The sequence below is a fragment of the Dipodomys merriami genome, unplaced genomic scaffold, assembly GCF_024711535.1.
Source record: "Dipodomys merriami isolate MVZ:Mamm:240054 unplaced genomic scaffold, mDipMer1.0.p SCAF_8, whole genome shotgun sequence".
Classification (NCBI taxonomy): Eukaryota; Metazoa; Chordata; class Mammalia; order Rodentia; family Heteromyidae; genus Dipodomys; species Dipodomys merriami.
The window spans coordinates 53,330,363-53,353,384 of record NW_027206401.1 but is presented as its reverse complement, the minus strand read 5'-3'; the positions used below and the strand labels follow the sequence as shown (position 1 = coordinate 53,353,384).

The window sequence follows — 23,022 nt, the reverse complement described above, 5'->3', positions numbered from 1 at the left end:
CCATGGCATAAGTCATGATCAGGGCAAGCATTTTATCCCAGGAACTTAGGGACACCTTTAAAAAAAAAGTAGCTGGGTGCCAGTGGCACATGCCAGTAACCCTAAGTACTCAGGAAGCTGAGATCTGAGGACCAGGGTTGGAAGCTATCTCTAGCAGGAAAGTCCATGAGACCCTTATCTCCAATTAGCCACCAGAAAACAGGAAGTGTGGCTCAAGTAATAAAGCTCTAACCTTGAGCAAAAAAGCCCAGAGACAGTACTCAGGCCCTGAGTTCAAGCCCCATGAGTGAGAAAAGAAATTAAGAGATGTGGTCTCATTTTAAAAGCTCACTAGCTGTTGTGCATTAGCTGTGCTGGGAAGGGGAGGAGAGGGACACTGAACCCTGAGTTCTCCAGGAGATAGAGAGCAAGAGAGACTTGTCAGTGGGTGGGATGGGTAGGACTGGAGAGATTTGGCTGGTGCCCATGAGTAGCTGTGTCATGTGGTGAATCTTCTAGAGCTCTGTGTTTGGGCACTGGAACATTAAGTTCAGGTCTAGTTACTTTAATATCGGAGGTGGTTTATCTTGGTTGCTTCCCTCTGTGAAGCCTCTTCCCTGTGGAACTCAAACTCCCCACCCTTCTCTGCCAGGTGGTGCACCAGTGGCCTTTCAGCTTGGCCAGCTAACTCAGAATGTTTCCTATTTTGAGTTTATTTCTGTCTCTCTCATTTAAACTTCCTTCCTTTTTGATAATCCCAGCAGAGCTCCGCCCAGCATTTTCCATAAAAATGATTTGTTAATCATGTGTCATGGCTTTTGGGGATGATTTTAAGGTTAGCATAAACATAAGCATTTTCCAGAAAGGAAGAAAATCTAATAGTGTTCCAGATCTTAGTGAAAACACATCACAACCAGGGAAATGCTGGCATATGTGGTACTTTTGGAGTTCATTCCACAAATCCAAAAGACTGAGGATGTATAATTCTATTTAATAACAAGATTACATGGAGTGATTAAATACTTCCTTTATGCCAAGGTCTTTCCTGTAATAAATAAACCTTTCAGAGTTCACTTTATTTGCACTTACTAATGGTTTTAAAAATGATTTTGATTAGGAAAGATTCTTTTCATTCATCAGGTGTGGGGGGAAAACACCTAGAACATTCAGTCAGTATAAAAAATTGGCAAATATCATTCATTCTTAAATTCCCAGCCATTGGATTTCTCCATGGATAGTAAAACTATTTTTTTTTAATAGAGCTCTACACATACCGTAACAATTACTTTGTAAATAGCTATTCCATTTTAAGTGTATGGAGAGTCTACAGAAATAAGTAAATTTTCATTTGTAGTGCTTCACATCCTCTTTTAGTGATTCAGTGTTAAACTTGGTGTTGGTGGGAGTTATAGATTCCAGTCACTTACGGGTTTTGTGCCTATGGTAATGGAAAAAGAGTGAGTTTTTCCTAGTATCACAAAGCTCCTCACGTTACTTGGTGTTGGAACATAGCCTTTGGGGAAAGGAGGGGAGGGAGCAAGGTATGTAAATTCTTTCTCATGTAGTTTCTTGAAAAACAGAGAGCCAACTTCTAGATTATTTCAGAGGTTATTTCCCCCTCTGCCCTCCCCCCAAATTGAACCAGGATAGTTTTTTCTTTGCTTTTGGTACTGTGGTTTGAACTCTGGGATTCACTCATGCTTGCTAGGCAAGTTTTCTATAATTTGAGCCACACCTCTGAGCCTTTTTGCTTTTACTTTGCAGGTAGAATCTTGTACTTTCCCCCCAAAGTTGGCTGAGACCCAATCTTTCTACCTGTACTTCTGTGTACCTGGGTTTATAGACATGGGCCACAAGCCCAGCAGGTTTATTCATTTATTTAAATGATCAGTAACACAAACCATTTTCCTTATAAATATTGAGAAAGTATAGAAAATATGTTTTTAAAAAAGATAATATAGGAGCTGGGAAGGTGGCTAAGTGGTAGAGCCCTTGCTTTGCATGCCTGAGGCCCTGGGTACCACATAAGCAAAAAGAAAGAAGCCGGAAATGGCACTGTGGCTCAAGTGGTAGAGCGCTAGCCTTAAGCTGAAGAGCTGAGGGACAGCGCCCAGGCCCAGAGTTCAGGCTCCACGACCGGACCCCCCCCCCTCAAAAAATATAATTAAGGAAATATAAAGAAAATGAAACTTAACTCCATCATGAAGAGGGAGCATTCCACTTTTAATCTCTTGAGAACATTTATTTCTTGTCCCCGATCTCTGATTTGAATGTTGCCTTCTGCCCAACTGTTTGGTTTCATTTCAGGGAGGTCCGATTTTGATCCTCTACCACTTCCCCTATGATTGGTGCCTCTTCCTGCTGTGGGGTCTCAGAGCCTTTGGAATAATTAGGAATGACTTCAGTTTGACTTCCTTTTTTTTTTTTTTTTTTTTTGGTAGGTCGTAGGGCTTGAACTCTGGGCTTGGGCGCCGTCCCTGCACTCTTCAGCTCAAGGCAAGCGCTCTACTGCTTGCGCCACAGCACCACTTCCGGTTTTCTAGTGTTTTATTGGAGATAAGAGTCTCACAGACTTTGATGCTGGGGCTGGCTTTGAACCATGATCCTCAGATCGCAGCCTTCTGAGTAGTTAGGATTACAGGCGTGAGCCACCAGAGCCTGGCTGACTTCATAACTTTTATGTAGTCGTGTGTGTGTGTGTGTGTGTGTGTGTGTGTGTGTGTGTGTGTGTGTGTGTGTGTGTGTGTGTGTGTGTGTGTGTGTGTGTGTGTGTGTGTGTGTGTGTGTGTGTGTGTGTGTGTGTGTGTGTCCGTGTGAATGTTTACTGGAACTTAAACTGAGGATTAGGGCTTTCTTCCTTAGCTTTTTCACTCAGGGCTGGTGTTCTGTCACTTGAGCCACACAATTCTACTTCCAACTTTTTGCTGGTTAATTGAAGAGGCTCATAGACTTCCCTGCCTGGGCTGGCTTTGAATTACAATTCTCAGATATTAACCACTTGAGCAGCTGAGTGAGTGAGCCACCAGCACCTGGCCTCATTTTTAAATACTGATTTTTATATTGATCATTGTTAGTTTCATATATTTGTGCCCTAAGGTGTCCAGAAATATTCATAAAACTCATTAGTACACAGAAAGTAGACAGAAAATAAATGGTTAATCACATTTAAGTTTCACTGAGCCTAAGCTCTTCAAATGTAGGTTAACAATAATGTACGTAGATAGATGAAGATTGCATTTTAAGACATTGAACTAGAGTTAATGTGTTTAAAATGGAATAGAGGCAGAAAGACATTGAACTAGAGTTAATGTGTTTAAAATTGAATAGAGGCAGAAAATACTCCATTGAGAACTTCTCTGTGTGTGTGTACGTGTGTGCGTGCGTGCCTGCCTGTGCATGCACACATCTACATGAATTTGGAGAGTAAGGATCAACTGTATTTTTCTTAATGGGAGTATCACTGACGAAGCAATGGATACAGTTTCTTGTAGGAAATTACACTCCATTCAGAAACATTCAAACATAGCTATCTTGGACATAGCAAGCTGTCATTCTATCTCTCTGTTAACAGAGGCCCTTTCCATTATAGAAACTTTGGCAAGACCTGGAAAAATCCCTCTGTACCACATTGTGCTTGCATAGGACAAGCATGAGGCATGGTCAATAGGAGAAGTATTGTTTTACACTATATTTTTAGAAGTTAGGAATATTTCTTTAAAATTAGCTTACCTAAGAAAGGAAAATATTTTTAAATTGAAAGCAAAAATGCAAATCTCTGAAACAGAAATGGAAAGTTATAAGAATTTTATACATAAACTGGCTGAAGAAAAAATTCCCACTTTAGATATTGTTAAGTGATTTCAGTGTATATTTTAAGTATAAAATTATTACGAATTAATAGTGGTTATATAACTAAATTGAAGTATATTTTCAGAGTAGAATTAGTACAGATTGATGTTAATTATATGATTTTTGCCATAAAAGTACTCATGAGATACAAAATATTTTAAATGTTAAATGAGAAAGCACCACAAATATCGAGATTTGGTTATGAAGTATTAAATGTGACTTTAAATCAGCTATCTTTTGAGTCAGGATGTCTTTCTCTGTTGCATCTCTGATCTCAGTCCCCAAGCTCACAGCTGTGGGGAGCGGGTCCTGGGTTTTAGCTGGTCCTGTGGCCCACAGGGGACACAGCCATTCCCGCTTCAGTCTCCTGAGGAGTTGGGGGCCTTGGCATGGTTGTCCCCCTGCAGTGAAAACATGGGTGCAGGGCTGTGTTTGTTCATACATTGTGTTGCTGCAAAGCAGTGCAAATCAAGTGACTTAAAGTGATCATTTTTTGAAGGATTTCAGAAAAGCTTTTAAGCAATGGGAATTAGAGGCAAATGTTGAAATCATACTTCTCGAAATCTCCAGGTGACCTGGTTTATCATGATCTCATGAATGTTTATTTAAGAACTTTGTGCCACAGCGTGACCAGAAGTATTGATGGCTTTTTAGCATGTTTCCATTGATCTTGCAGCCCAGCACTTGGATAGATGTGAGAACTCACAGTCTAGCATCATCCTGGGGTTCAGGGTCAGGCTTGGGGGGTCGCTGGATGCCCCATTCCACAAGCTCCTCATTGTTCTACCCAATTAAGCTCCCTGGACACCCTTTTCTGCAGTTGGCCGCAGATTGAGGGCAAACCCAGGTCCTTCAGCCCCATTTCACCCTGTTTTTTTTCAAGTCAGGCTCTCACTTTAGGCTTGGGCTGGCCTGGCCCAGTGATTGTCCTGTCTGTGTGTCCTCATGTTGCTGGAGTGGCAGGTGTGTATTACCCCACAAGTCATTGTCATTCCCTGAGCCAGTATAGCAGGTATGCGTTATTATGCTTAGCCATTGTTCCCAATAGACCTTTAACATTGTAATCTCCAGATCTCTTTCCCAAGTAGCTGACTGATGTCTTGAACCCCCATACTCATAATGCGGCTCTCATGTTAGCCCTCAGGCTCTTCAAGGGTGGAACAGAGTGTACATAGGCTCTAGATTTTGTGGCACATTGAGTGGGGTCAATTCCTGTATTAGGAATGGAAATAAAGTCTGAGAAATAACCCATGAAGAGGCGGCCGTGGCAGAGAGAGGAGAAATTCTGGGTAAAGGACTGAGTTGTGGAAATCCACAGCAGGCACTAGGGCTCAGGAGGGAGGAGGAGATCCAGAGGTGTGGAGCTTCCAGAAGTTTGTATTCATCTGGAACTCATGACTGAGATTTTTAAAGCTTTTCTGTTCCATACTCTTTTGCTTCTGTCCTTTCCTCAGTGTGTGTGTGTGTGTGTGTGTGTGTGTGTGTGTGTTTACATGTGTGTGCACCTGGTGCAGTGTGCGTGTGTGCATCCATGTGTGTGCATGCGTGCCAATACTGGGGCTCAAACTCAGGGTATCGTACTCTCACTTTTTCACTCAAGGCTGATGCTCTACCACTTGAGACACATGTCTATCTCTGGTATTTTGCTGGTTAATTCAGATAAAAAGCTCACAGACTTTTCTGTTCAGGCTGGCTTCAAACTACATTCTCAGATCTTGGCCTCTTGAGTAGCTAGGATTACAGACAAGAGCACCAGTGCCTGGCTGTGCAAGATTCTTGTTAAACTGTCTGCTAATTGAAGGGTTTACTCCATGGATACATGGTAGATTCTGTTTAGTGAATGAATCCTGTATACAAACATGTGCCTCTGTGTGATTATAGGATTATAAGACCCACTCATGAGAGAGAACATGCATCCTTAGTCTGTGTGGGTCTGGCTTCTTTCACTGTGGTATTTTCCAGATTCATCTGTTTTCTTGCAAGTGATGTAATTTTGTTCTTCCTGATGTAAAATTCTATCTATCATCTATTTAGTAGGGATAGGCATGTTTGTATCTAGATACCTTCATCTCCTTACCTCCATCTCCATCTCTAGCTCTGTCACTGTATCCATACATTGCTGAGCGTGTGTCACTTGGCCTCCTGATCCCAGGGCCAGTGGGGACCTGAGAAGTATAACACACTGCATATCACCAATACATAAGAGATCAAAATTCAAAATAGCATTGCTTCTGCTAAGTGAATATATTTTTACACCATTGTAATATCAACTATCATGAGGTCAGATCATCAGAAGTAAGATGTGCTAGATACCTCTCTTTCTTTACAAACACATGTACACATATACATACACGTGTTACATATAAATACAACTTGTATGTGTGTGTGTGTGTTCTCTAAGCAAGGAAACAAACTGGCACCTGAGCTCCGCACAGCCTTCCTGCATCTCCCGTACGTGACTGTGGCTGACAGGGAGGGGAGAGTTCTATGGGGCACGTGGCTGTTGTTTCCAATAGCTCATAATATCTGCAGGGTTTAGAGCAATATTCAAACTTAGAAGTTACCATCTCAGCATGTACATGATATTTTATATGTGTATATATATATGTATAATACTATCTAGCTCTTTGTTTTCCAAAAAAGCAGGATTTCTGTTATCAAAAGATATAATAAAAATAAAATTGCAAGTCAGCTTAAAGATATGTCTCACTGTGAGGTAAATTTATGTATCCATATTGTAGACTTGTTTCCGGAGTTTCCTTATGTTCATACAGAGACCAGTACTGAGAAATGAGACTGAGGTAGAGGGATATTTGGACTGTCTTTTGGATGACATCTACTAACCAGATAAAAAGAATCTGTAAGACTTGTACAAGTTGTTATGTCAAAAACAAACTTTACAACTTTAGTGCGGGGGCGGGGGTTGTGGGGAGGATTGGGTGGGGGTGTGGGGGGGGTGGATGGGAAAGGATGGGAAGGGGAAACAAAGGAGGAGCCTACAATGCTTGATAAGAAATGTACTCATTATCTTGCCCATGTAATTGTAACCCCTCTGTACAGTATTTTCAAACACACAAAAAAAGAATCTGTAAGAATGACAGTTCAAGCTAATATCTCTCTATTACATTTGGTGTCATCATGAATTAGTAGTAAGAAATCTTTATTTGCAAGAGTTTTATACGATAAACTTCTTTGAAAATTTTGCATTATTTTTTAATCAGCAGTGTGTTTTGAAATTCAAATCCAGAAGGAGGCTTTCTGTCCAGGTAGATCATGACTGTTTGTCAGGCTGCTGTGAATGCTCAGATTTCTCCTGCTGGAACAGCCACTGAAGGAGAGAACATCACAATAGACTAGAGTCTCACCTCTTAGGGGTGTGTGTGTGTGTGTGTGTGTGTGTGTGTGTGTGTGTGTGTGTGTGTGTGTGTGTGTGTGTGTGTGTGTGTGTGTGTGTGTGTGTGTGTGTGTGTGTGTGTGTGTGTGTGTGTGTGTGTGTGTGTGTGTGTGTGTGTGTGGCTTTGAACCGTGATCCTCAGATCACATCCTCCCGAGTTACTAGGATTACAGGTGTGGGCCACCAGTACTTGGTTTTTGCCCCTTATTTTTATGTGTACCAAGCTCTAACACCATACCAGATGATCACAAAAAGGGAGAGGAGAATAAATATCACCTAAGGAATACAGGTATGGCTGCTTTGATATTTCTGTTGGCTGTATTGTTGTTACAATGAATAATAAATCATAAACTCTTGGAGAACAATGTGGCCAAGATGACACATTGCATGGAAGATCATGGTGCAAGTCTCTCCTTGCTGTCTTCAGCCTCCTCACAGTAGCTCTTCATTTTCTTCCCAGTAAGGTATTTCCAGAAGGCCTCCCGGAGGAATACGCTGTAGCAGCCGTGTTTCGTGTGCGGAGAAATACCAGGAAAGAGCGGTGGTTCCTCTGGCAGATTTTAAACCAGCAGAATGTGCCACAGGTAAGAAATTGGGAGAGCTGTGCTGATGCACTCTGTGCCTCAGTTTGGGAGCTTGAATCTGAACATTGTGTGTTTGAGAGGACTCGGGGGATATGGCCATCTAACCATGGGGATGAGCTATTAGACAGGATGGGCCAGATACTTTTTAGCTCTATTGAACACTCTGAACTACTCTTCTAAATGGTTCTGTCCCTCACTAACAATGCCACTTTGCAAGTGATTCATCATCAGTCCTTGGTGAATTATTATTATTATTTTTTCTGTTGGTCATAGGGCTTGAACTCTGGGCCTGGGCACTGTCCTCAGCTCTTCAGCTCAAGGCGAGTTCTTTACCACTTGAGCCATAGTGCCACTTGTTTTCTGAGTGGTTTATTTGAAATAAGAGTCTCACAGACTTGGGCTGGGAAGATGGCTCAGCGGTAGAGCGCTTGCCTTGCATGCCTGAGGCCCTGGGTTCGATTCCTCAGCACCACATAAGCAAAAAGAGAAAAGCCGGAAGTGGTGCTGTGGCTCAAGTGGTAGAGCGCTAGCCTTGAGCTGAAGAGCTGAGGGACAGCGCCCAGGCCCAGAGTTCAGGCCCCATGACCGGACCCAAAAACAAAAACAAAAACAAAAACAAAAACAAAAAGAGTCTCACAGACTTTCCTGCCTCGGCTGGCTTTGAACCATGATTCTCAGATCTCAGCCTCCTGAGTAGCTAGGATTACAGGCGTGAGCCACCGGCGCCGGCTAGATATTCTTAATATTTAATTAAACATTTTTTTCCTTACCTACACATACCATGTGTTAGGTCATGGCAGAATAAGAGACTTAAAAACCAGAATCCCTGCCCTTATGGAGCACAGAGTGTAAGGGGAAGGTGTCTGGGAGAATGTTTATACCATGAATGTAGGATTTAGGTGAGCATGAGCCAGAGCAGGGCAGGCATGACAGGGATGGGGTGTGATGGGCAAGCTTGACAGGGTGGGGTGTGAGGGGCAGGCCTGGCAGGTGTAGAGTATGAGGGGAAGGCTTGGCAGGAGTGGGGTCTCTTGAGATGCAGGCCTGGCATGGGTGGAGTGTGAGGGGCAGGCCTGGCAGGGGTGATATAAGGGGCAGGCCTGGCAGGGGTGGGATGTGAGGGGCAGCTTAGCAGGGGTGGGGTCTCTGAGGGGCAAGCCTGGCAGGAGTAGGGTCTCTGAGGAGCAGCTTGGCAGGGGTGGGGTGTGAGGAGCAGGCCTAGCAGGGGTGGTGTCTCTCAGGGGCAGGTCTGGCAGGGGTGGGGTGTGAGGGGCAGGCCTGGCAGGGGTGGGGAGTCTAGGAAAGCTTGTGGAGGAAGGACATGTAGGCTGCTTTTAAAAGGATCTTAGAAATTACTTGCTACCATATGCATTCATATTGCTCCTATGCAGAGTGTAGCAGGGCTCTTTTGTCTTTTAATACAGTTACAATTTTATAATGGGAAGATTGACCTGAGACTATGTCCACTTACATTAAATGTATTCTTTTCATCAGGCAAATCATTAAAAGGTCAAAAAAGTTCATGTCAGTTTTCACAAAATAAAATCGTACCTTTATTATTTTTAAATGACTAGACTTGACTCCTCAAGTTACCTAGATAGAATAATTTATGTATAAGTTTATGTTTGTGTGTGTACATAATATCAGTGAAGCAGTATAGTTTGAAATATGAATTGTACTTTTTATATACATTTGCATTTTCATTCCAAAAAGGAATATGATTGACATTTACCTGAGTGCCACACTTCTGAGACATTTGTGGTTTATTACCAAACTTAATAGACAGCATAAAACATTACTCAGTGCTTCAGTTAGGGTTCATGCATCAGTAATTTTGAATCATGACTCTTAAAACATTTACAGATGACTTTCCCATTTGCAGATTTCCATCACAGTTGATGGAGCGAAGAAGGTGCTAGAATTTATGTTTCGAGCTGCTGAAGGAGATACATTGAACTACGTGTTTAAGAACCGGGAACTCCGCCCTCTGTTTGACCGCCAGTGGCACAAGCTGGGCATCAGTGTGCAGCCCCGCACCATCTCTGTCTACGTGGATTGCAGCCTGGTTGCAAGCCGCCAGACCAGTGTCCAAGCCACCACGGACCCGCGAGGAAGGACAGCCATTGCCTCCCGGGCTTCGGATGGCAGACCTGTGGATGTAAGTGGCAGTGGAGTTGTAAGTTAGGGCCTCGTATCTCTTCCCACCAGTGCCACATCCCTGCCCCTCTCAGCTCAGTATGCCATGTGTGAAGCATAACAATTCTTTTGCATGGCAGTACTGGGGCTGAAGCCTGGGCTTGAGTTCCTTTAGCTTTTTTTAAGCTCAGGGATGGTGCTTTACCACTTGAGCCACAGATCCACTTCTGGCTTTTTGCTGGTTGACTGGAGATAAGAGTCTTGAACTTTCCTACCTGGGCTGGCTTTGAGCTACAATCAGATCTCAGTTTCCTGAGTAGCTAGGATTACAGGCGTGAGCCTGTTGTCTTCTATTTTGCCTCTTTTCTCTAGTCAGAAAGCAGAAAACAATGTGATAATTCCTTTCCATAAAAATAAAATTATTAGATGTAACATAGTAAAAATAAAAATATAATTCAAAACATAAGCTTTGTCTAAAAAAGTCATATGTTTCAAATACACAGGGCTAGACAAAGATGAACTTAAAGGATTCCAGATTATCTGCTGTTTTCATTCAAGAACAATAGGCTATTTATTTACATTCAAAGTAGCAATTGCGTTGTATGGCAGGCCATTTTTTCATCCCTTATAATAGGTTTTCAGGATTCTGTTGAACAGAAATAGTCACTAAGTGTGTCAGTAATCATTTGGATGAGAAAAAATGGCTAGAAAGAACTCAGATGAGAAGATCCTTTAAAAATCACATTTGCCTAGAAAACAAGTGAGATTATCTAAACTAGAAAGCCTGATGTTTTCCTGTGGGTAGAGTGACAGGAAAAATCCCTGAAAACATGAGTCTAGGTCACTGATAGTAAATGTCCATGCCGTTCCCCCTACCACTCACAATGGGGTTTCATTGTAGAAACAGCATTGTGCAAACATGGGCTTGAACTCAGGGTCTGGGCACTGTCCTTGAGCTTTTTTGCTCAAGGCTGGCACTCTACCACGTGAACCACAGCTCCACTCTGGCTTTGTGCTGGGTAATTGGACATAGGAGTCTCATGGGCTTTTCCGCCCAGGGTGGCTTGGAATCTTGATTCTCAGATCCTTGCCTCCTGAATAGCTGGGATTATAGGCGTGAGCCACCAGTGCCCAGCTTGCCAGTTATTACTTCTAAAGACCCTCTTTTGAAGGGCTTTTTACATATATATATATAAATATATAATATACATTATATATATGTATATTTAAATACTTTCTCTTAGAGACAAGGATATTCTTTCTTCCTGGATTCTCAGAGAAATTAATGTTGTGAATTATTTTTTTTAATAGATAGAACTTCACCAACTTGTAATCCACTGCGACACAGACTTCTTAGCTCGAGACCTGTGCTGCAGGGACCCGGCTGCGGTAAGTTGACTGTATTGGAGTGGGGAGAGAAGAGAGCCGGTAGTCTTCAGGTTGGATGGTCTATCAGCTCTCATAGCATCTGAAGGAGCTGTTAAGAGTAAATTTTTCCACGTAAAGAGGTACTCTTCGCACTTGCCTATAGTTTTCATGAGTTCAGCCCCAGAAATTGCAGTTAATTTTGGGGATGCAGTCCCCCACTTTGGACTCAGCAGAATGGAAGGAGGACCCATGTCTTTCTACCCCTTATTCTGAGAGCAACACCTTGCTCTGCCTCAGACACAAGTTCTCCGTTCAGGTTAGACCTTACTTTCACACAGTTCCCAAGCCTGTCACCCCACAGGTGGTATTGGCTGGGGTTCTCTAGAGAAAATAGGTAAATAGTTTATCTGTGTGTGCATGTGTCTGTGTGTGTATCATAACACAGTATGTACAGCTGTGTAACTCATATGACTATCAAAGGGGACTTCTTAGGTAGGCATACACAGTTGGAGTCTGGCTGGTTCAGCCATGCTTTGTGCACACTGGCAAGCCAGAGATCCAGAAGTTTGCTCCAAGAAGCTGGAAAGCTCAGAACCAGGAGACAGTGGTACATTTGTAGCTGGAGGCTTAAGGCTCTGCATTGAACAGTCTCAGTTGAAAGGCTGAGGAAATGGGTCTGATGCAAAGGGTGGTGACAGGTCAGGGGCCATGTGATGCCAGGGGTGTTGGCAGGCCAGGGGTCATGGTGGTAGTGGTGGCAGGCCAGGGACTGTGTGATGCCAGGGATGGTGGCAGGCCAGGGGCCATGGTGGTGGTGGTAGCAGCACACACACCAGTGGGAAGCACATGCTGCACCCATTTGTCTGTCTTATTCCTGTCAGTTTTGTTCCATCTGGACCCCAGCTGGCTGGACATGCAGCCCACAATCTGAGCCCACCTTCCTGACATCAGTCATCTCCAAAGCCTGCAGACACAGCCCGGGGTGGATGACTAAATCTCCCGGTGTCTCTCAACCCTCTCAAGGTGCCAGCCACACTTCACAACACATCCAACCTGGCTAGTTTCCCCTTGTGACAGGTTGTTTTGTTTTTTGTATTCTCATCCTTTTTTCCCTTCCTCCTATTATTGTCAAAGTCTACTCTACCTCATGTCTGGAATTTTGTGTCATCCCATCAACTCCTCTTCCATCTCTGTCATTTTCCTTGGTATCATTGCCAGAGTGAGTCTCTGCACCAGTGTTTCATGCATTCATCTAATTTCTTCAGCAAATATTCAGAATCACTGCAGCTCTCATCCTTATGCTAGTGAGCAGAGCCAGGAAGCATGGATATGCATTTTCTTCTCAATGCCGTAGGTCATCTCTGAAGATAACAAAATATAAATCTAGCTCCTGAGCCTCCTTCTAGATATTCTCAACCCACTGTACAACCTATACTTTCTTGTGCCTAGATTTTATTCCCAGCAAAATAATGATTCAATACTTTCTGTTGCTCTTCTGTGTGCTCTGATATTATTATGTATAATTACATTTGTTTTAAATTTACCCAAGTGAAATTTAGATGCAGTGAGGGAGGTTTCATATATATATATATATTCCTTTTGAGTTATTTTTGCATTTCTAGTGCTTCATTTTTAGCATGTAGCCAGAACATTGTTTCTTGATCTGTTGACTAGTCAACCACGGAAGGAAGTATGTCTTAGAAATTTACCAAGAAGAACTGAGGAAAACTAAGAAGGAACAAGATGATGAGTTCTTTTCTTTGGATCTTAGGTTTCCTAGAAATTTTGCACTTGCTAGGAAATTACATAAAAATGTAATCAACAGCTTGTAATTCAAAAAAAAATGGAACACTTTTCTCCTGTACTTTGGGTTGAAAAATAAGAATAGACCAGCTGACACAAAGCATAGCTAAGTGTTTCAACTATGATACATTTTGTTTATGTAACTTGGCTGAATAGAGTCTTCTTCCTGGTTTGTGGCTTCCATTCCAAGTAAAATGAAAGTCAGCCAAATGCCTTTCCATAAATACCCAAAAAGATGACTCAGGATGCCAATCTACAGAGTGAAATACCAAGACTTCCTGGAGCCATACATTTAAATCCTGAAAGTATTGTCTTTCCAAAACTTTCTTAATTTACTATGCTTATATGATATAATAGCTCTTAAGATAATAATTTTCTTTGATTGAAAAAAGTTAAGATGCTTGATATATTTAAACATATTTTTTGATTGACTATGCCCTGGATTATTACATAATAGACATTTCCAACCTGATTTATGATGAGCTATTTATGGTATTGGGTGACGGATTGGAGGAAGTGGTTCAGTAATTAAAAGCTGTCACATGACCTCATATGATGTACATATTATTTTAAAAATAGTATTTGGAGAGGATGATTACAGTTAAAATAGCTCGTTTGCAACTGAAAACTGAGTAAGGAAATATGTTGAATTGCTTTAGGAAAGCATGTAAGAGGAAGAAGAGAAGATGGTGAGATTGATCTGAGCATCTTGTAAACATGTGGGAATATAACCCCAACTCCCTCAACCCCCTATGACAAAGGCAAGCTAGTTGAAAGTTAAAGAAGAATATTTGGGAGTTAATTGTAGAGCAGAAAGTAAATTAGGGCTTCATCCCAATGATGGAACAAAATAATCGAAGATTAAATTTTTCATGCTGACAACTTTTAGGGGGTGAGAATTAATCTTTATTTCATTACGGACAGGAAGTAAACATAGACCACATTTCACAAACGGAAATGCACCAATAAGATGAGTCATTATGTAAGAGTCATTCAGTGCATTTGCTGTACCTCTTATATACCAACAGTATTAAGGTCTCTGTTTTGCTAAATGTTTATAAAATTTTAGTACATGTGATTAAAATTCTAACTTTATCCTGGAATTTCAAATCACATGCATTGTGTTGTTAACATTTAGAGTAGAAAGTAAATTAGGAATTTATCTTAACTGTAGAATAAAGGTGTATTTATTTTGAGATAATCTTTTTGTGTGTCTGCCAGTAGTTGGATTTGAACTTAGGGCCCCCTGATTTTCATTCAAGGCTAGTGCTCTGCCACTTGAGCCACAGCTTCATGTCCAGCTTTTTGCTTGTTAACTGGACATAAGAGTCTCATGTACTTCTCTGCATGGGCTGGCTTTGAACCTGGCTCCTCAGATCTCAGCCTCCTGAGCAGCAAGGATCAGAGGTGTGAGACATAATGCTCAGTTCTTGATCATGATTTTTCACATCTATTATGATTTTTCACATCTATTAAACAGTCTCTTAAACAGTCAGGTTTCATTGCTGCAGACATGAAAAGAATGAAGGGCAGACACAAAGAGAAGAACAGCAACACTTGTTGAAAATAAATTACAAATGTGATTAAAAATTTAAAGGTGTGCCAGTGCCTGTGCCTCATGACTGTAATCATAGATACTGGGGAGGCTGAGATTTGAGGATCAAAGTTTGAAGCCAGGTAGGGCAGTAAAGTCCATGAGACTATTATCTCCAGTTAACCATCAAGCAAAAAAAGACTGGGTGCCAGTGGCTCACACCTATAATCCTAGCTATTCAGGAGGCTGACATCTGAGGATTGCTGTTCAAAGCCCCGGCAGGAAAGTCTGTGAGACTCTTTATCTCCAATACCACCCCCCCCCACACACACCCTCCCCCAGCCAGAAAACCAGAAGTGGTACTGTGGCTCAAGTGGTAGAGTGCTAGTCTTGAGCTGAGGAGCTGAGGGACAGCACCCAGGCCCAGAGTTCAAGCCCCACGACTGACCAAAAAAAAAAAAAAAAAAAAAAAACCAGAAGAAGAAAGGTTAATTAAATATCCATCAAATCAAAACCAGAAGAGATTATGAGGGATGTGCCCTTACTTGTAGTTTTACTTTCATTGGGAATTTTGGAGGAGGTGGACCGATTTTTAATGAATTCTAACATAGTTTCAAACTAAATCCGCCATTTCCTCCTTTCAAACTAAATCCGCCATTTCCTCCTAAGTATTCAGGGCAAAAGGTTATCTGACAGAACTTCTGGTGTTTCACATGGATTGTATGAATTGTTTACTGATAATCTTACTTCATTTGAATATAGTCTTTTTCTTTCTTTTTTTTTTGTGGTGGTACTGTTATTTAAACTCATTGCTTCATGCTGCTTAGGCAGGTGCTCTACCACTTGAACCACACCTCCAACCCTTTTTGCTCTGGTTGTTTTTGAGGTAGGGCCAACCTGGCCTGTAGGCCTCCCGTGTACCCTTCCTTTCTGGCTTCATGACAGGCCTGTGGGGAGCTGCCTCCCTGTCTAGTGCCCCAGGCAGCCTCCTTTGTGTCTGGGATTGCAGGCATGAGCCTCTACACCCAGCCACAGGGATGTTTGTGTTTTGTTTTGGTAGTACTAGCCAGATGTTCTACTGTTGGAGCCATACCCCTACCTGGTTGTTTTTTTTTTAAGGAAAATATTTATTTCTTTTAGCCAAATTTCACTTCATGCTGTCCGACATACTCTACAAACTGTCTAGATATGTTTTAAGGCCACCATTTGTATGTTTTGGTGAAGACTATTTTAATCTTTAAGGGTCCTGGCCTGGAGTTAGGTGTATTTCGATTAAGGAACTATCAACTTAGGGTATGGAAAAGAAACATTTTCTGCTTTACATGCTATACAAGCATTTTGTGGAAAAATTATGTTTTACAGATTCAAATTTCATGTTTTTCCTTCTATTTTCCTTCCATCTATTTACATTTTGCTTGTATGTATAAATTATTTTAAGAGAGTATTCGAAATGCTCAAAACCACTGCACTTAACTACTAAAGCCTGAAAAATCCTCATTAGCTTATCAGTTTTCTTTTGTTTTGTTGTTTGTTTTTGTATCTATGCTAGGTCTTGATCTCAGGGCCTAGGCACTGTCCCTTAGCTTTTCCCCTTAAGCCTGGAGCTGTACCACTTGAACCACAACTCCACTTTCAGCTTTTTGGCTGCTAATTGGAGATAAGAGTCTTGCAGACTTTCCTGCTTGGGCTAGCTTTAAACCAGGACCCTCAGACTTCAGCCTCCTGAGTAGCTGGGATTATAGGTGTTAGCCCCCACTCCTGGCCACATCAGGTTATTTGTGACAGAGAACACACTGGTGTTCTCTAATCAGAGGAAGCCCTGACAGGCAGTGGCCATCATGGGTGGGGTGGGAGCTAGGGCTGGAAATGGATCTCATTCCTCTAACTCCTCCCTTTGGATTTTAGTGCTCAGAGCAGGAAGAATTTGGAAATCCTGTTGCATCATCCGTAATGGCTCATGCTGGCAAGAGTCCTCCAAATCTGCTGAAGCAGGAACTGAGAAACCTGTGCCACTGTGTGCCAGAGCAGGTATGCGGGCTGAGAGACCAGGTGTGCCGACTCTCAGACCAGGTGTGCAGGCCCTCGGAGCAGGCATGCAGGCTGTAAGAACAGGCGTGAGGGCTGTAAGAGCAGGTGTGCGGGCCCTTAGAGCAGGTGTGGGTGCGGGCCTTGCTCCACACTGAGCCAAATGCCTTCCCTGGCTGCCTTGTCCTTTGGTACAAGGGGAATCAGATCCTATGTCTCCTATGTCCAGTGGTCATAGCAAGGCAGATGGAGATGAGGTTCTTGGACTTTTACTGGGATAATTGGATTCTGGGTTTGTGTGTGTGTGCCCCTACTATGGCTTGAACTCAGAGCCTGGGCATAGTCTCTTAGCCTTTCTATTCAAGGCTGGTGCTTTACCACCTGAGCCAAACATTTACTGGGATGTTGTCAGCCTATCAGACCTAGATTTGCTGAATCTGAATAGAATGAACAGTGAGGAACTGCAACACATGCAGAACACCTGTTCAGTGTTTCTTTTTTGCATGATGATTCTGCGTCCAGAGTCCCCAACTTCCCAGCCAGCCATGTCTCTTCCTCATAGTGTATGTGTGTGGGTATGTATGTATGTAGGTAGATAGGTGTGTGTGTATATTTGTGTATGCGTGATGTGTATATGTGTATATATGTGATGTGTGTGTAGGTGTATGTATGTATGTATACATGTCTGTATGTATGTATATATGTATGTGTTTGTGTGTGTATTTGTGTGTGGGGGGCTTCAGATTCCTTCACTGGCACCCATGTGGTTCCTCTATTGAGCAGCACCAGAGAGCACTCTTCTCCCTAAGTTTGAACACAGGTGAGGGGAAGCCAGGTCTACTGAGGGAAGTGGCCTGAAGGAGAAATGCTGATAGTGTTGGAGGACTCAAGGGTCTGGGGCCTGTGCCCAGGGGAGGGAAGCTCAGAGGATGGAGGTTTGCAGCCAAGAGGGTGGAGCACTAGCTTCATGTGTAACTGCATATTGGGCCTCGGAGCCATGCAACACAACGTTTGCTAATATTGACATTCATCTCTGCTCAGGGAGAAGCAGGATTGACAGCACCTACGGGTTCACCTGGGCAGAAAGGGGAGAAAGGAGAGCCGGTAAGTGCAGCCTTGCCCTCTGGGGACCAAGGGTTTGTTCACACATGACTTAAAATTGGGGCCCTCTTTCCTACGTTCCATATATATGCCTGTCTTCAAGATGATATTAAGATGCCCCTGCCCACCACTGAAGAACAAAAGAGTAAATTGTTCATTCTCCTCTCTTCTGTACGCATACTGAAAGGCTTACTTGACCTATGAAAAGATCTAGAACTTTCACCTAGCATATTGCTTGCTTTCTAAACCATCCTGAAGGAGGCCTCTTGGGGTGAGTTTGGTTTTATAAGTGACTTGATGGAAAAAAAAAAGATTTCTCCACTTGTGAGCTGTCCAGTGCTCGGGCACCAGGGTCCCGAGTGATTGGTGCTGTGCCATGACCATCAGTTGTTGACTGGCAGCATCTTTTGTCAGAGGAGTTTTGAATCTTGAACTCAATTTGCTCTCAGTATCTGACCCCTTATGCATAGAGTATGCTAACATTCAAAAATTTCTCCCAGTGTTAAATTCAGAGGAGTGAATTGATCAGGGGCTGAGATCTGGGGGATCACAGTTTGAAGCCATTCTGGACAGGAAGACTCTTATCTCCATCTAACCAGCAAAAAAAGCCACAAAATGGAGCATCAGCCTTGAACAAATAAAGCTCAGGAACAATGCCCAAGCCCTGAGTTCAAGCCCCAGGACTGGCAGAAAAAATAATTACTATCTCACTTCTGTAGCATTTGTATTGCTGCCTGACATATGATTATAATGCATCTATGTACTTTCCCAGCACTGATGTGAGTTGGATAAATTCCACACAGAGAACAACATAAATAGCATCTAAAAATATACTGGAAGAATGAATGAATGCTATACCTACAGGAAAGTCTTAAGTCATTAAGTCAGCTATTTCTAGAGACCATAAGTTTTATTTCCCCATTGCTTAGGAGATTTTTCACAGGACAGAATTACTTTTGGGCCGTTACCCAAATGGTCACAAACAAGACCATACTAAAGCTACCAGCACAACTATGTTTATTGCAGCATTATTTACCATAGCTAAGATATGGGACCAACCCTCCGTAGATGAATGGATCAAGAAAATGTGGTATATATACACAATGGAATTCTGTGCCTCCATCAGAAAGAATGACATTGCCCCATTTGTTAGGAAATGGAAAGACTTGGAAAAAATTATATTAAGTGAAGTAAGCCAGGCCCAAAGAAACATAGTTCCCATGGTTTCCCTTATTTGCAATAACTAGTATATGTCTGAGACAAGAAGAAAAGGTCAGATAAGTTGATGTTAGGTGAAATGAACCCCAAGATATGTATTCAAATGTTTTTTTCTTTCATGCAGTTGTTTCTAACATATATATATATATAAGATGATTTCTTTGTTGCTTTGTATGTCCCTCCTCCACGGTATAACCCCTACTTTCACTGTATTTGATGTTGGTATAAGTTGTGGAGGGGAAGGGAAAAACAAATCGTTTAAATAGGGATATAGGTGGACCCATTGCAACAATGAGATATACAAGACGTTATGTCGAAAAACGAACTTTACAACTTTGGTGGCAGGTGGTGGGGGTGGGGTTGGTGTAATGGGGTAGCGGGGAGGGTAGTGGGGGGGATGGGAAGAGGAAACAAAGGAGGAGGCAACAATGCTTGATAAGAAATGTACTCATTATCTTGCCCATGTAATTGTAACCCCTCTGTACGGTATTTTCACAATAAAAAAAAAAGAAAACAATTACTTTGCAAGGAAAAGCTATGATTTTCCCTTTGGTGATCTGACCACTTGTATGCTGGTTAGATCATGAAGAGTTAGAACTATCCAGAAGCAATGCCAGCCAGGCACTGGTGGCTCCTGTCTGTAATCCTAGCTGCTCAGGAGACTCAGACCTGAGGATCAAGGTTTAAGCCACTCTGGGCAAGGGGGCTCCCATGACTCTTATCTTCAATTAACCAGCAAAAAGCTGGAAGCAGAGGTATGGTTCAAGTGGTAGAGTGACAGCCTTGAATGAAATAGAGCATGAAACCCTGATTTGAGGCCCTAATATTGTCAGGGGAAAAAGTATCCCCAAGTGTTTATTGATTATTTATTATTTGCTTACTTTCCATATACACTGTGATAATTTATTAGTATGATTTTCTGGTTTTGTTCTTTTTTTTTTATAAAACCGATGACTGCTTGTCATGGAGTCATACCACTACGTGCCTTTAAACACAAAGCTGTGATACAGTCTTCATCAGGACTCCTAATCAATCTACTATAGTCCTATTTTCTGCCCAAGACTAAACTCTGTGGCATTATTTGAAATAATAACGAATACCTTTTTCATCCAGACTCAATTATTATTGTTTTTTGAAACTTTAAATTCCTTTGCTAGCAAATACAGTTAGCAGCTTAGTTATTTAGCAACCACATTAGGTTGTATTTCTTAAAAGCTTATTAATAACGTTATCCATTCCAGAGTTGAAATTCTCTGATTTTAAGTATCAGCTAAGTTTTAATATTCCTGCATGTAAGGGAGAAGTACTATTAGCATCTCCAGTTAATTCCCCCAAATGCGTTGGCTTTATGAAATAATTGATTTGCTGATATACTTTGAGAGAAAACAAAAACACTAAAATTTGTTAACTTGTGGACAGACAAGTTGCCTTCTTTCCATTCTCCCACCTGTCAGCTGTGAGGGGTGTCTAGCATGGGTGAACGTACTATCCTGGGAACTGATCATGGTTTTCATTTTTTTCTTCTCTACCTGACAGTAGTAATTGGCCACTTTCCAGCCACATCACACTCATAGAAATTAAAATGTGGCCACACTTGCTCAAGGAACAGGTGCCTGCTGAACTTGCAGAGCAGGGACCAGCGAGTGCATTTCTGGCATCTATGTGTAGGCAAATGCAAGGATAGGAAAAGTCTCTTCACCCTTTTTCCTTCCAACTACATTTGTGTGATTGGTTGGCAGGTCTTTTAATCCAATCTGATAGAATCTCATCTAATCTACAGGATTTGAAGGTGAAATTTACTTGTGTATCTTAAATCTGAAATTAATGAACCATGTTATGTTAAGGTTGTATTGTAGGCTCATACAATTTTATTTCTTAATCTCTGCCTGGCATAGGGAAGAGCAATTCATTCCAAATGCTTGTGGTGTTTCCGCTTATCTCTCAGCTAACCAGGCAGCCGTGGCGACCCATGGCTTCATTGGGGAGATCTTTCATCTTTCTTGGCAGTGTAGACAGGAGAGAAGGTGAGGCGTGGGCCAGCCACAGGACAGTCAGGCACACTAAAAGGGTACTGATAACATGGTGCTTTGCAAGCTGAGGGTACACGATGTTTAGCAATTGAGAGATTAATTGAAAGGCCAATCAAGTCACTTCTTGCATTAATTGAAGTAATAGTAGAATCATCCCTCATTGTTGATAACATAAAAGAAATGACCAAGTGGAAGGACATGTGTTTATATGTACATGAGTTCTAGTTTTTAAGTTCTTATTTCATTCAACTAGATGTTGACAATTGGTGTTTAATAACTCATGGTCATAAGTCTAATGACTGGTAGAGAATATGAGGAAAAAACCTGAAGTATAGACTTTGATGTAAGAAAACATAATTCATGTACAAAGTTACATTTTTGCCCAGTACTATAGCTTAAACTTGGGGCTGGGTCACTACCCAAGGTGCTTTCTTGCTCAAGGCTAGTTCTCTACTATTTGAGCCACATCTTCATTTCCATCTTTGTGATAGTTAACTAGAACTAAGAGTCTCAAGGACTTTTCTTCTTGGGCTGACTTCAAACTGTGATCCTCAACTCTCAGCCTCCTGAGCAGCTAGGATTACAGACATGAGCCACTAGTTCCCAGTGAGAGATCTCAACTTTAGCATTTTGTAGACATCTCAAAAACTCTCATGAGGCAGGTACTGCTGCTGCTCACACCTATAACCTTAACTACTCCAGAGGATTCCAGGTCAAAGCCAGTCTGAGCAGAAACATCCATGAGCCATCTCCTAAGTAAGCAGCCTGCTGTCAAGTTGCTCAAGTACAAGAGTGCCTTCTGGGCAAGCAAGCTGGCAAGTGCAAGGCCCTGAGCTCAGATCCCATGTTAGACAAACAAACATCATCATAAGAAAATCTCCAACGGACAATTTATATATTTTAGGGTACAGCTGGTGAAAAAGGAGAACTCGGTGCTCCTGGAGCTCCTGGGGAAAAGGTATGTTGGTTTGGTTTTTGATTGCTCTTTGTGGCTATTTTATTTAAAATTGTATCACACAGAATGAGGGAAATGCATGGAATGGGTTTATAGTTCAGAGGTCAGTAAATTCGTGGAATGGGTCCTGCAGTGGCATGGACAGTCACCACTATGTGACTTTGTAAATCACAATGTCACATGTCTCCATGTGTTCTGAGACTGTGCCACACAGCAGGACTACTTAACTATGGCAGTGAGAATATGATCATCTGAACCTGGCATGCTCACTGCAGGCCCTGGTGTGAAAGCTCACTGATGGTCTTCCCAATAATGTTGCAACTCTGATAACGGCTGGGAGGCTTCTCAAATGCACCCTCATACATGTAACAGAGCCTTAAAATATATTCACTGCAGACAAAAAGCCTCATGAGATTGTGTAATGAAAAATGGAACAAATATCTGTCCATCAGATATCATCTTGTGGTACTTAGCTCATAAAAGGATGCTTTTCATATTTCTTCTCTAATAATGCACGGATGATTCTAAGTAACGAATTCACTGCAAAAGGCAACAGTATTACAAGTTAGATGTTCAAGTGGAGAAGCCAGTATGGTGGCTGCATACCTGTAACTCTAGAACTCCAGAGGCTGAAGTGGGAAGAGCATGAACCTTTAGCTTTTATATAGTCATAAAAAATTATATTCATATGTCAAACTATAATTATCTTATTTTCCGCTATAGATACTAGTATTGATATGAATATGAAATTATTAAAGCTTTTACATGTTGATGTTAAGAAGATTCTCTTTACCAAAATAAGATTTGTATACATTTTGTGTGTGTGCATGTGTTTTCAATACTGGGGCTTGAACTCAGAGCCTGGCACTGTCCCTGAGCTTTGTCACTCAAGGCTGGCGCTCTACCACTGAGACACAGCTCCACTTCCCACTCTTTGGTCATTAATTGGAGGTAAGAGTCCCATGGATTTTCCTGCCTGGGCTGGCTTCGAACCATGATCCTCAGATCTTAGCCTTCTGCATAGCCAGGATTACAGGGGTGCACCA

General features: G+C 42.0%; 1 protein-coding gene across 4 annotated transcripts in view; it reads left to right on the top strand.

The window, feature by feature from the left end:
- Col19a1 (collagen type XIX alpha 1 chain) overlaps positions 1-23,022 on the top strand; it is a 218,753-nt gene that overhangs the window by 22,742 nt on the left and 172,989 nt on the right. For 3 of the 4 annotated variants that reach the window (XM_070010079.1, XM_070010078.1, XM_070010081.1), the window contains exons 4-9: positions 7,683-7,806; positions 9,689-9,964; positions 11,254-11,331; positions 16,553-16,675; positions 17,714-17,776; positions 21,926-21,979. In XM_070010079.1, coding sequence (XP_069866180.1) covers positions 7,683-7,806; positions 9,689-9,964; positions 11,254-11,331; positions 16,553-16,675; positions 17,714-17,776; positions 21,926-21,979 — 718 coding nt within the window. The remainder of the gene's footprint in view (positions 1-7,682; positions 7,807-9,688; positions 9,965-11,253; positions 11,332-16,552; positions 16,676-17,713; positions 17,777-21,925; positions 21,980-23,022) is intronic. The other variant, XM_070010080.1, reaches the window with a different exon arrangement.